At 35.2% G+C, this 14,448-nt stretch overlaps 2 protein-coding genes across 9 annotated transcripts; one reads left to right on the top strand and one right to left on the bottom strand.

Annotated features, from left to right (window-relative positions):
* Positions 1–702: 702 nt before the first annotated feature.
* CAHbeta (carbonic anhydrase beta) lies at positions 703–14,388 on the top strand. 3 transcript variants are annotated; one of them, XM_074091111.1, is made up of 5 exons: positions 703–934; positions 12,204–12,288; positions 12,372–12,559; positions 12,697–12,885; positions 13,279–14,388. In XM_074091111.1, exons 2-5 carry the CDS (start codon positions 12,228–12,230, stop codon positions 13,486–13,488), a joined length of 648 nt encoding a protein of 215 aa, XP_073947212.1. In that variant the 5' UTR covers positions 703–934; positions 12,204–12,227; the 3' UTR covers positions 13,489–14,388. The 3 variants fall into 3 exon arrangements, with proteins under 3 accessions (XP_073947212.1, XP_073947197.1, XP_073947204.1); XM_074091096.1 differs by lacking the exon at positions 703–934 and adding an exon at positions 9,848–10,067; XM_074091103.1 differs by lacking the exon at positions 703–934 and adding an exon at positions 10,751–11,909.
* LOC141430370 (serine/threonine-protein phosphatase 2A activator-like) lies at positions 5,529–10,536 on the bottom strand. 6 transcript variants are annotated; one of them, XM_074091068.1, is made up of 3 exons: positions 9,747–9,822; positions 9,251–9,404; positions 5,529–6,682 (listed from the first exon to the last, which is right to left on the bottom strand). In XM_074091068.1, exon 3 carries the CDS (start codon positions 6,680–6,682, stop codon positions 5,693–5,695), a length of 990 nt encoding a protein of 329 aa, XP_073947169.1. In that variant the 5' UTR covers positions 9,251–9,404; positions 9,747–9,822; the 3' UTR covers positions 5,529–5,692. The 6 variants fall into 6 exon arrangements, with proteins under 6 accessions (XP_073947169.1, XP_073947162.1, XP_073947154.1 ...); XM_074091061.1 differs by lacking the exons at positions 9,251–9,404; positions 9,747–9,822 and adding an exon at positions 10,429–10,536; XM_074091053.1 differs by lacking the exons at positions 9,251–9,404; positions 9,747–9,822 and adding an exon at positions 10,089–10,295.
* Positions 14,389–14,448: the final 60 nt, after the last annotated feature.

The following is a 14,448-nucleotide window of genomic DNA, read 5'->3' as shown; positions in this document are numbered from 1 at the left end:
CTTTACTTAGGTTAAGAAAGAGATTGAAGTCATTCGTGAAATATGAAAGAAAGAGATGGAATATATAAATAAGTAATAAAGGTCAAACTTCTTCGTTCGGCGTTCAACGTCCACTTTTGTGTATAAGCTCCTTGGTCGTGACCAACTCGATTTTTTTGTAGTCTGCCGTGGCAAGTGGCCAGTCGAAAAGGTAGCGTTGGGTTGGATATAAGTAAATTCAATTTATTATGATTCTAATTTTTTGTACATGTTTTTTACTTTCCTCACAGTCGAAATGAAAAGTAGAGTGTCTAACTCGGGTTAAATTACCCGTTTCCCCTCGAACTATTGGCGCTCTCACTTCGTTCGAGCGCCAGAAATAGCTCGGGTGAAATGGGTCACTTTCCACCCTTGGTTATCAATCTACTATTTTTTATTTATTTTTTGATTAGCCACGGACGGAGTCGAAGATAATTGAGTTACGTCAATGACACTTTTTTTTTTCACGTTTCGGCATGGCCATCTAGATGCACGTCGTGACCAAGGAACTTATATATACAACACTGGAAGTTGAACGCCGAGCATCCGTTTGAAACAAGAAATTTGATACGTCACGAACATATTCCATATCTTTCTTTAGATAGGTTAAGAAAGAGATGGAAGTCATTCGTGAAATGTAAAAGAAAGAGATGAAATATATAAATAAGTAATAAAGGTCAAACTTTAAATAATTTATTGAATCAGGCGTTACTTTGCGGAGGTCCATATCAATGATGAAGGTCGCGGGTGAGCAAGGAAATTATTTTAGTTCAAAGGTCAAACTTCTTCGTTCGTCGTTCAACCTCCAGTTTTGTATATAAGCTCCTTGGTCGTGACCAACTCGATTTATTTTTTATAGTCGGCCGTGACAAGTGGCCAGGTCGAAAAGGTACCGTTGGAGGTTAGATATACTTAAGTAAGTTCAATTTATTATTATTCTCATTTTTTTTGTAGTAGGTATTTTACTTTCCTCAGTCGAAATGAAAAGCAGTATCTAACTCTGGTGAAATTACCAATTTCCCCTCGAATTATTGACCGCTCGAACGAACTCGGGTCAAATGGGTCACTTTCCACCCTTGGTTATCAATCTACTATTTCCGGCGACAAACAATACTTCCACGACAGTTTGCTACGTAAACTGTGCTGACCAGCTTGGCGGCATGGCACGCATGCACACGCAACGAACCAAATGCTCATCGGCGAGCGGCGAAGCAGAGCACACACACATATTGTAATTGTAATCTGATGATAACGTGCGACGAGGCCAACATGCACCCCAACCCCGACACAGCCTTTGCAGGTGGTAGGACCTTGTGCAAGGTCCGCCCGGATTGCTACCACCATCTTGCTCGCTAATCCTGCCGTGAAGCAGCAGGGCTTGCACTGTTGTGTTTCGGTGTGGAGAGTAGACAACCGGTGAAATTACTGGCACTTGAGGTATCCCATCTTAGGCCTCTAGGTTGGCAACGCATTTGCAATCCCCTTGGTGTTGCTTCGTGCTGGGCGGTGGTGATCTCTTACCATCAGGAGACCCACTTGCTCGTTTGCCATCCAGTCGAATAAAATAAAAGAAACGTTTAACCTGGACTCCAAAAAAAAAGACATTTAATTTAATGTTTTATTTTTATTTTCACTTCTACGAAATTAAAATTGATTTAGTTCATTACGTACACATGAATACCACAATAATACACATTAAAATTAGTCAAATTTGATTTAGTAATTCGAAGTAGGTATCCATTAAGTCATGACATTACAAATACAAACTGTTCTAAGTAAATTAATAATATGAGCTAATATAAGCTGATTTCTTGCAACGGGTCAGGTGTAAACACTGCGTAAATACATAAACAACTCATAAAAAAGTACATAATAAATTCAACTAGTAACTACATTATGTATGATTTATTAATTTTAATTAAAATTAAGTTTATATTTATACTTCACGCCAAAAGTAGGTATTAAATCAAATTTTACAAAGTAAAAGAAAATTAAATAATACTGTAAAATTTTAGGTAAAGATGACCACAATAAGTTTTGGATTGTTAAGTAAATATTCCTCCTCAGCCTCAGCGGGTTGAGTGAGGTCCACCAGTTAAGGTCTTGTAGTGTGCTCAAAGTTATCTGTGCCTCCTTTGAAGATTGACTGCAGAGTAATAGTTAAACAGCAAAATACGTAACGTAACGACATTTCATTAGTTATGTTTGGGTCACGCGGCTGTGGCTGTGAGCCACTGAGCGTATGAATATGAATAAGATTCAGTCACCTAAACTTACTGTTACATAAGCTAGAGTTATGAGTACCTTAATATTTGCTTGTAATCACTTCAGCCCCACAAACAAACAATGCATTTATGAGTACGAGATCTGTATTGGACACTTTTTCGTTCCGAAACCTCTCTACTTACCGCTTTTGAACAATGTCTGGCATTCTTAATTTTCTGGTGACATTTTAAATATGTAATCGCGACTGTACGTATCATTTTTGAGTAAGGGTTTTAATGGTGATTATTATATTTGTTTCTTAATAATCGGAGTATTTAAAAAAAATGTGTTTGGTTTGTAAACAGGAAGGTACATATATGTGGTTTTATTCTTATGTTACATTTAAATTATGTTCTCGCTGCTGAGGTGAAAAATTGCATGTGTCACACGAGACCAAAGTTTTTTTGCATCACGTGTGTTTGAATCCCTTGCTGCTCTCAGGATTCTAAGCTAGAATCACTCGCTACGCTCGTGATTCAATTATAGAATCCTTCGCTTACTCGGGATTCAAAGTCAACACTCGCAACAAAAAACAACTTTGCTCTATCGTTGCACAAATAGGTAACTAGGTATTCCCCTAACCCAATATTAAGAAACGGACGCTACTTTTTCTAAAACAATAACACTTATGTGCAGATAACTGATGATCATAACTGGTGGTTCATGAATGGTGAGCTATAATAAGGCATTGAATCCTTGCTACTGTGCTTAACATGTCCATGATTGGTGCCGTGATGACGTCGCCCTAATTAGTAATTACCAACAAATTTTGATCACTAGGTTTGTCCGCATTTTCGTCTTACAAGAATCGTTTTAACTAAGTACACAATTTTCTGGGATATAAAAGCTACGTTACGTCCTTCCCAGGATCTAAAACTATATCCATACCAAACGTCATTTATATTCGGTTCAGTTGTTTTATGTGTTAGAAGCAACAAACAGTTACTTTCGCATAATATACTGAGCGGCACAAAATTTGGCCCACTCCATACAAAATTACCTATAACTGCATACATTTGGGGCCCAGATTTTTTGCCGGTCAGTATATAATATTAGTAAGTACGTACCGTAATATAGAGATGGGGAACAAAACCATTTTGGGGATATCCCTGGAGTTCCATATGGAACAATCGGTACATTAATTTTGTGGGAGTGGCAGTCGAAAACAAACGAGTTAATCTTGTAAAATCTGTATTAAACTTAGAAAGCAATTCAATACGTGGACAGCGTAGCTCTGACTTCTCACGACTGACTTTTCTTCTTTTTTAAATCAAAACAACCAATGTTGCAAATAAATCATTTAAATAAAACCTCCTTTCCCACACGGCCATCCTATTCATTCATCCGTATGTACATGTCAAATAAATGATCCCTTTAGTTCCATATGGAACTACATACATACTAGGCTTTACATCTGGTTTTTGTTTCTATTGTAGTTTTAAATCTGTTGAGTATCTTCGGAGATGTGCTCTAACAAAAACAGGTGGACAGAGATCAACCGATAGAAAGAGTAAAAAATTACACCTTTATTTTGTGAAGATAAACGATAACGACTGAATGGATTTACGTGAAATTTGGCGTACAGATAGGCAAAGATCTGCATTGAGACATAAAATGCTTGATATCCCGGTAATGCGTTCCCGTGGGATAATATTTTAAGTTTAAACAAGAATAGAAGGCACAGTCCAAGAACGGCTACGTACATACCTTGGCTCTCAAGATGACATGACGTGTTAACTTCGTTTGCAATCAATAGATGGCGTAGTGCGAGCGAACGTTGTCCTTTCAAATTGTTACCGTAACCTTTTTTTAAGCCACCAAGACATTTATTTATTGCGTTGCCATGGTAACATGAAAAATAAAATTGCACGGGCATATACAACAGTTGAGTTAAGACGGGATTAAGCTATTTCTAATCGGCTAATCCACGGCTAATCGCCCGCATTTAATTAAAAATAGCCATGAACAATTTTCGATAGGCAAACTATCATAGGCGTGTTTGTAAATAAACAATATTTAATAAAAAATATGTCCCATCCGGTTATCAGATGGGTGAAGGTCGATCTTCCACGTCTCCTCTACTAATATCTACCTACTGATGTGCCAAAGGAACTTTCCAAAATTGCGGAATTTTTCATATGGGATAATTTCAGAAACTTCTCACAATTTTATATGGGGATTGAAACTTTGGGCCAATCAACTATTTTACCGACACTTTGAGCGTCTCCTGCGTTACCAAAATTGTCTCTGGCGTTACCAAAAAATCGAACTTCCAACAAGATATTTCACGGTTTAATAGGTTCAACTTACGTAAGATGGCATGTATTCATGTACACCATCTATTAAATTACAGAAAAAACATGTTAACTTACAAAAATCTGCAACTGTTTGAAAAATGTCGCGGACAGATTAGTGTCGGTAAAAAAGTTGATTGGCCCCTTTCCGTTTCTTAATTAAATTTAAATTTCCTATATTTCTTGTGAAATTTCCAGAAATTTCCGAGAATTTTCCGAACTTTTTTGAAACTTTCTGCAACTTGCACATCTGTACCTACAAACAATCAATACTATAAAATTATGTATTAAAAAAATATATATTTTAAAGATTGTTTTATTTTTGAATTTAGGTACGATCCTCGATTATCTCCGTTGGCTATGAAACGATTTCAGTAGTTATTGTTGTTTCATACATAGTGCATGTCCCAAATTTCGGTCCCATTTAATTACATATAACCAAAATCAGTTCTTCCTTTATAATGTAAGTCGTATAAGTGTTTATTTAATTCTATTGTTTACTTGGTATGCAAGTTAAGGAAAAAATCCATACTAATATTTAGTTGCTTAATACCCATAACACAAGCTTTGCTAAGCTTACTTTGAGACTAGGTCAATTGGTGTGAATTGTTCCTTGCTATGTTGATATTTAATATTATAAATGTGAAAGTGTGTGTTTGTATGTTTGTCAGTCTTTCACGTCGAAACGGAGCGTCGGATTGACGAGATTTTTGGCATAGATTTTTGGGCCAGGAAGTGACATAGGTTACATTTATCCCGGAAAAATGCACAGTTCCCGAGGGAATAACCGAATTCCCCGCGGCCGAAACCGCGGGCAAAAGCTAGTGTTACTATAAAGTGGTAACAGGGTAGGAATACCTCATCAAATTTATCTAATTATATGGAATGAAGTATAATTAAGGTCAATAAACGGAACTTACATTAAATAAACAATATGTATCGTCACGACCCCTGGTAATTATATACATTATTATTAGTGTAGCTGGATTTAATGCATTCTTGCAGTCAAGCTGTTAAATTAATTACATTTAGAAATAGATACTTAAGTAATTTTAATTAGCTTAAATTTTGAAAAATCATCAGCTTTACCCAGACTAGACCAAAACTGTGTTCACTTAGTGGTTGATAGGGAATCGGCGTATAGGAAGCAGCGAGCCGAACAGTACGTGCTGGACTACAGGGAACTTGCTAAGTACCTCTTTTTTGTACATCTTGATTAGACCTTGATTGATTTTAGACCAGGAGCTGACTGCACTTATGCTCCACAACTGATTGGAGTGCTCTGCAAAAGGACCTTTTTTCACATCCTTTATATATTTTATGCATGAAAGAAACATATAATCATTAGCATATTTGTCAATTATGTCATCATCAAGAAATTTAACTGGTGGATAGATTTTGGGCTGATCTACCAGTTGAGCACTACCCCATATAAAGGGGATGAACTGATAGTCGTCCAGGCTCCACACACCATGGCTACCAGCTGGCTCCATCCTGTAAGTCTTTTGCAAGGTTCTTGCTATGTTTAAATACTTGTTAAAAACCAAAAAGACAGTTGAAACATTATCTTCTGGAATCAGAAATCCTATTTTGTAAAGACAGCACAAAAACATGACAAACGACATTTCATGTCCTGTACCATAGTCAATTCTTGTGGCATTTCCAAAACTTTCCTCTAAATAAACTTTTATTTCTGGAATGGCTAACTGAAGTGGTAGTTCTAGCATTCCTTGTAGTAATATTGTTGTGTTACATTTGACTTTTTCAAGCCATTCTCTGAAAGCTGTGTTGCCAAATCTTTGAGGTTGTTCAACTGGGGGAAACTCTTCAATGTATTTTCCAATCTCTTCCAAAACATGTAACAATTTTTTGACATTATCATTTACCTTGCAGTCTACTGATAATGGTTTGCCTTTGATTGCTTCATTGATGGTTGCAATGAATCCTGTGTATTCCATATAAGCTTCAGACTTCTCCCAGACAGCCATATCAGTGATAGTTTTAACCGCTCTTTCTGGCTCCAAAAAACGGTGGTTTGTGGGAAGAACAGGTGAAACATGAGTTGCTGATCTTTTACCATCTCCAATTGTACTTTCAGAATTCATCTGAAATAAATATTAAACCGAATACATAATTAAATATAAAAAATTACCATATTACAAATAATCAAACCATGTTATTACTCATTTTGGGGGCATCACAATTATTATGTTGCTTCACATAATTAGTTGATTCATATCTATATCTCTACTTCTATCTAAGAATCACCAAAAAGTGAGAAATAAAGAAATTTTTTAACAAAAAAGTAAAACCAACTCCAAAAATATAAAAAAATAACTAATAAAGGAACCAAATACAAAACCTTGAAAATATTTTTCTAGGTACCTATAGTCCATTCAGGATAACACTGGACTCTAGAAGGTCACGAAGGTGATGAATAAAAGAAGTAATAAGACGAAGTCATTATTTTCTTTACTTACTTTGCAAGTAGATAAATACTTAATGTAGGTACTTACAAAATAACACAACGTTAATACGTAATTTGCTACATAATATTAATTCGATTTATATTTATAACATAATTTAATAACTGTCTTTCGTGGACTCATTCACTCACTCGTATTGTAGTTTCTGAGTTTCTGCTATGAAGTTCAAGCTTTTTTCCATTCCAAATTTCATCAAATTGAATGCAGTGCTTTAGTTGTGAAAAGGTAACTATGAAGGTCATCACATTTTGATCCAAACTGGCGATTAAAAACTACAAATAATGTACAGAATATTTCTTGAGTTCACAATATTATAAACGCATAAACATAATATTACTAGCGTAATGTTACGTTTATGTCTAAACGTTCCATTTCTTGCAGAATGTTCTTTATCTCTGCCTCTTTAGGTATTTTATAGGAAGAAATTTCTGTTTTTAACAAAATAGAAAAGTTTTTTATTGTTTTTAAATTATTATATGAATAATAGCAAAGTTAATCTCACTAATATTAATTATAATTACGAAAGTTTGTAATTCTGTATGTTTGTTTGTTACCTACATCTTCATGTCTTAACTGCTGAACCGATTTAGGTGAAATTCGATATACAGATAGTACAAGTCCTGCGGAAGGGCAGAGAAAAGTTTTTATCCCGAAAAATTGCATAGGTCCCGCTGGATAGCAATAAACGAATTCTATGTGGACGGAGTCGCGGGCAACAGTTAGTTAACGAATAATTTAAACTAATAGTGACGTCTTCAATATTTTAATTAGAATTTAGTTTAGAATGTATAAAAAAATGCAATTTATTAAATGACTTCCTAAAGCGTGCATCATAAAGAGCCTATTTTCCTTCTGTTTATTCCTATATTGAACAGACTGTACAGTCAAGGGCAAAGATATCGACACGGGCAAAGTTGCAAAAATATATATACACGGCCTTAATATTAAGTGCATAAGGTCGTGTATACATATTTTTGCAATTTTGGCCATGTCGATATCTTTGCCCTTGACTGTACTAGCTTGAAGTCGGTGACTCAGCACGACCCAGCAGGAGGGATTGAAACCCAAAATATGTAGGTGAGGTAGACGACTACTGTTCCACTCATGCTGGGTCGTGCTGAGTCACCAAATGCAAGCTTGTAGGTACCTAGAAAAATATTTTCAAGGGTATTGTAGTTGGTTCCTATTTTAGTTATTTTTTAATGTATTTGGAGTATGTTTTACTTTTTTGAAAAAAAAAATCTTTTAAATAATACTTTATAGAATATTTAAAAGTAAGACTCATAAGAACTAAAACTGCGGACTAAGCTCATTCGGGGACCTGGGCAGCAAAGCTGAATGAGGCCTTATTATTGATGTACTTAACACATTTTTAGACATGTTCCAGACTTTATGAAGAGACCTGGCGGACATTTGGACACCCTCTGAGACTGTTAGTCCGCCAGTGAAAACAATAGAAAAACTAGTGTGACAAAGTTGATTAATTAATATCAATTTTGAGTAGAATTGCACAATCAGTAACATATTCCATAATTTAACAGTAGATAGAATTTGCGAATGACATAAGTATTTAAAAAAAAAATTAAAGGTGTCTCTCTCTTAAAAAAAGATAGGGTGAGAAAATTAATAAAACCAGGGGAAAAATTTGTGTAGTTTTGAAAATTGGTACAGTTATGCCTTGCAGTATCCAGATGAACATAATAAAAGTCCTCAATGGTGGGATGGGGGGTGTGCTGAGGGTGTAGGGGGGGGGAGGGTGCTGAAGGTACCTTTTTTCAGATTTTTGCTCATATCTCAACTTTTACAGACTTTTAGTATGTTCATCTGGATACCGCAAAGTATAAATGTACCAATTTTCAAAACTACATGGATTATTTCTCCTGATTGCCCATATTTGGCTTTATTTGATCCTATTAAGAATGTAAAGCACTTTTAGGATGCAGTAATTTTATTTTGCAATGATATGTTGTATGTATTGTGGACCAAGTGATAAATCCACCATCCAGTGACCAATATGAGTAGGCAATTTGATAATAACTCTTCAAATAATTAATTGTCAAGTCAATTGGCAGAATAATAAAAATATGTGCTTCATGATTATTATTTATATTTTTGACATAAAATTTCTTCCTTTTATAGATGCATTTACCTACATAATTAAATATCTATCAAAATCTGTTAAGTTACCTATCTATAGTGATTGAATCCAATTCTGGCACTCAATATGATCACTTCGCCCGGTATAGCTTTTCATTATTCATAATGCCCTTATTTCACTTGGTCCATAACAAATGCACTGTTAAATATTGCAAAGAAACCCAATTTTGTTGCAGAAAAATAGCTATCACAAAAATACAGGCATACTAACATCAAAATCTTTAAACCTACACAATCCTTGTTGTAGGTATATAAATACAAAAAAAAAACAGTCCTAATCAAAACATTCTTCGAAAGTAATTCAAAAACATGATATATATTGCATTATGGTTTGAATATAATGTAAACCATATCAAAAAAATGTTTTCAATAGGTCAGTTATAAATCAGTTTTATATATTAAACAATAAAATTGTAGGTATAGTCCATTCTTCTATCTTTATACTTAATATTATCTGACAAATTGTATTTTCTCGCATTAAAGTACTTTGAACTAATTTCTGATAAGACAATGAAAAGCTACTAACGATGACGTTTTTACGGACAGGTTATTTTGTCGTAACCTATAATAATAAAATAATATACGACACGGCTGCACGGTTAGCTCAACTGCGAACGCGATAAGCTCCGTAATGAAGGTCATCTATGTCAATCTTCAAATAATGGCTACTACCCGTCCATAACTAAGTCTAAATGACGAACAAACGTAGCCCAAATACGGAACTAACGTGGTCTATCCATACTAATCAAATAAGATGGAACGAATTCTTCGAGGAATCATGAGATATCGTGTGTTAGACCGGTCGAGCATGGTAAAACAGTTTCAACAAGTCAAAGACAATCCTGTGGTGAGTAAATCTTATACTAACCTTGTATTTTTATGAACTCGTAATTCATAAAATAAGAAGCTATTTAATTCTTATATTATATGTGTTCAGTTTTTTTGTATCAATAAATACATCATCGACCTTAGAACTTCAGTTTATTACATTGACTTTACTTGACTTTTGCATTGACAATTGGACCGAATAGAATGAATAAAAGAATAGTGACGTGCGACGGACGTGTTTTTCTTGCAAAAATAACCACTCTTCTAGCGACTATATTCTTACTTGGTACATGTTTATCAATTTTAATACTTAATACAATGAAATTATATATTAAGGACGCTTAAATATTAATTTAAATGAATATTTATATATATTGTACCTTTTACAAATTTACAAGATTTTTTTGGCTGCTTTCTCCTCCCTCCACTTTTGAACTTCAACAGCTACTTCACCCTAAAGTCAATTTTCATCGCACGCACAACCCAAACCCAAGAGCCAACCCAAAACCGTTTCCCTAGCTGTCAGTACCTATCTGTCACTGTCGTTTTCATTTTTTATTCACGCATTGTTGTGTCTATGTTTAACCTAAGCCATGCATTATCCAACAATCGCTGAGCAAAATGTTCGAATGAAATTTCAAAAGCAGATCATATTAACAAAGTTGTGATAAAATATTTTTTAATTTCTGTTAAGTTTAATGATATTTATGTTTCTTTAGGGTTTCGTACATAAAAAAGGAACCCTTATAGGATCACTCGTGCGTCTGTCTGTCTGTCCGTCCATCTGTAACAGCCAATTTGCTCCGAATCTACTCGACCAAATCAGGTGAAATTTGGTAGAATGGTGTAAACCTATGACCCAAAGACATGTGCAGCAAAGTAAATATATTTTTTTAAATAAGGGTCATTTTCGGGGGACAAATTAGGAAATTAAAAAAAAAGTTTTACTGTGTCATATATCAAACGAAAGAGCTCGTTATGAGGATCTCAACTATATTTGTGTCAAACTTAAAACCTAAAATTGCTAAAAGTGGCTCCGAGGTGGTAACGTTTCTTGTGCTCTGCCTACCCCATTTGGGAATGCAGACGTGATGTTTGTGTGTAAAATAATAAGTTTTGATTTTATTCATGAAAGAAGACGAAAATTGACCATTCCCCCTCACCCCTCTTATCTTCGAAAATACTAAGCCTAAAATTATGAAAAAAATACAAAATATAGTTCATTGCTTTTAGAAGATTACAGGGAAACCTAAAAGAACCTAAACTCAATATAATACCATAAACGTTCACTTGTAATGAAAAATAGTTCACTAAAACACAACTAGATAGCGCTAGTAGTAGTTGCGTCTTACTGTGAGGATTTGAAAAGCACCTTAAAATATTTATAAGAAAAATAGAGGAATACATTTGAGTTTGGCATTGTACGGAACTCTCTCCACGCGAGTTTAATTCGCACTTGGCCGTTTTATTTAAATTATAATAATTAAACGATTTTGTTCTTTGATAAGAGTTTGATAACGATTTAATTCCATTTTCTTGTATATCACAAGACAGCTGTACCATGATTAGTATACAGAGTTTATTGTATTGCTCAGTGAGCATTCGTTCATGTTTAAGATGCGGACATACAATTTCAAACCCGAAGCCACGCCACGCTTACACGCGCCATCCAACGCGTGTCAGCAGGGCTACAACGAAACTCGAAGTTCGTGTCGTGCGGTCCCTCAGCAGGGCTACTACGAAATTCGAAAATCGAAGTTCGTATCGTACCTTCCCTTTCCCTCTCACATCTCTGCCACGTTTTGTTAAAAAAGGAAACAGTAAATTTAATTTTTAATTAAAGTTTCTTTTGCTTACTGAAGTAAGTACTTTTTGTTCAGTGCACTTGCATTGTCATTCAACTTCCTATGTATTGTATACCAAATTTTAAGTCCATCTGACCATGTGGATTAAAAATAAACTTGCGAGATTTAAAACAAACAAATAAATATAATAAATGAAGTTAATAGGCAATAAGCTTGTTAAAACAAACAGTACAAGTATGACGAAAGATTGAAACAGAGATATAATTGAAAACAGGCAAAAGGAAAACATTTTAACGGTGTTTTAAACTTTTGAAATACCTATTTCTCTAATTACTTTTGTATATTTTTAGCCTAAGGCCCTTTTCTACACGTGCATGGACAGTCGAATGATTCCAACTAGGTTTACGGAAACTTCTGTAGGCGACATGTTTGTTGGTTTGTAAATGGATGTTTTTTATTGTTATATAATATATATTTTTTACATCATTATGTGGCAATAATTACCTCGTTATTTTCAGTAAGAAATGCTGGAAACTTGATACCGCACTCTCAACACTTTATCGATGAGATGACCAGCTGTGAACCAGCAGCGTTGGAATTGGCATGTATTGTTAACGACATAAGACACATTATTGTATGCGGTCACAGTGACTGTAAGGCTATGAACCTACTGTACACTTTAAAAAGTAAAGAAGAATCAAGCACTGTAAGTTGACTTTATACTATACAATATTCTGACAATATTTTATGTGTAGTTTGACTTATTACTGTAAACGTCACTTATAAATAAATTATATGATCCCATGGCAAGGCAGAAAGTTACATAATGCTTGTTTCTTACAGGAACAAAGAAGAATATCTCCTTTGAAATCATGGCTGTGCAACCATGGAAAAACTAGTTTAGACAAGTTTATTGCAATGAATGGTGATTTTTCTAATCCCATGTTATTTACAGCAGAAACACCTCAAACAAAATTTGTAGCTTACATCGACCCCGACAACAAATTTAGCACAGAAGATAAATTATCTCAGGTAAATGACTCTAATTTGTACTGCGCTTTTAAGTTAAACAAGGCTACGTTTCCACCAAAGATATGAGAGGATGTGTTGCGAGCAGTGATTTTCATGAACCAATAGAAACGCTTAATTTACCTATCCTCGCACAGCACATCTCGGGTGGAAGCTGAGCGGAGCAAGGCGAGGTAAATGAAGCGTTACTATTGGTTCATGAAAAACACATTCCTCGCAACACATCCACGTACATCTCTGGTGGAAACGGAGCCTTAGATACAAAAACATTTGCAAGTATTTAGTAGTTGCTTAAGTCAACTTGCCAATCGAAGCCTTGTCAGACCATGAACTACCTACTCGTGTAGGAACAGGATTAATAACTAGTGGAATTTAAAAGAATATGGGCGGTTTCAGGTGAACACTTTGCAGCAACTTCAAAATATCGCATCATATGGAATGCTAAAAAAACGACTGCAAAAACACGACTTACATATCCACGCGCTATGGTTCGACATCTTCACCGGTGACATTTACTACTTCAGTCGACGAGCTAAGACGTTTATCGTCATCGACGAGGCTACTTACGAAACTATTTTAGCTGAAGTTCGAAGATACTATTCATAATGAATAGTATTTCACTTTCTCATAAATATTGCATGAATAGTCAATTGAAAAATACTGTTCTCGATTCTTATTAAGTTAACCAAAAATCTCAATCGAAAACTTTTGTACTATTTTCTACTTTAATTAATCCCGATTCATAACTACTCATAGATATATAGGTACATGTATTAAGACAAGATGTGTCCTGAAAATAACATAATCCGTAGAGAATAATAGTCAAACTTGTACTATGCATGTACTCCATTGCATTAAATAGGGTTTGAATTAATGATAAAGCCAACCGCTGATAAGCAAATTTAGTTTTATTCTTAGTGCCATCTCATCACGATAAAGATCTAAGGTCCGTGATCATAATTATCATAAAGACTATGAAAACAAACTTGTAAACAAAAGCAGATTAGCCGTGGTGTTGGTGTCCTAGTGATTTGACCCTTCTCAAGCAGAGGATCTTGAGCTCAAATCAAACCCCGGCTCACAAGTCTGAGCTTTTCGAAATTCATGTGCGAAATTACAGTTGAAATTTAGCATGAGCTTTAGTACGGTGAAGTAAAACATCGTGAGAAAACCTGCACACACCAGCGAAGTAATTCAATGGTGTGAGTGAACTTCACTTAATAACAAGTTGTTCTCGGGTTGAAATTCGATTGCTTTAACACAGTTGCTGAACAATTTATGCACACGGTGAAGTGGAATGGATGCTGAATGAAGCACCATCAGGATTCCTGATCAATCGACGTCTCTGTCTGTCTGTATCGAAAAAAAAAACAATCTTTTGTAAATGGTGTCGAGCAGCAGGGCTACTACGAAACTGGAAACTCGAAGTTCGTGTCGTGCGGTCCCTCTGATACTTTATACTGTTTAATACGAGAGCGAGAGGGACCGCATGACACGAACTTCGAGTTTCGTAGTAGCCCTGCAGTGCTACAGCTAGGGATGGGCCGAATATTCGTATTCGGCCGA

Source organism: Choristoneura fumiferana, chromosome Z (genome assembly GCF_025370935.1).
Source record: "Choristoneura fumiferana chromosome Z, NRCan_CFum_1, whole genome shotgun sequence".
NCBI lineage: Eukaryota > Metazoa > Arthropoda > Insecta > Lepidoptera > Tortricidae > Choristoneura > Choristoneura fumiferana.
The sequence above is the reverse complement of the archived record's forward strand: the minus strand, read 5'-3'. Positions and strand labels throughout refer to the sequence as shown.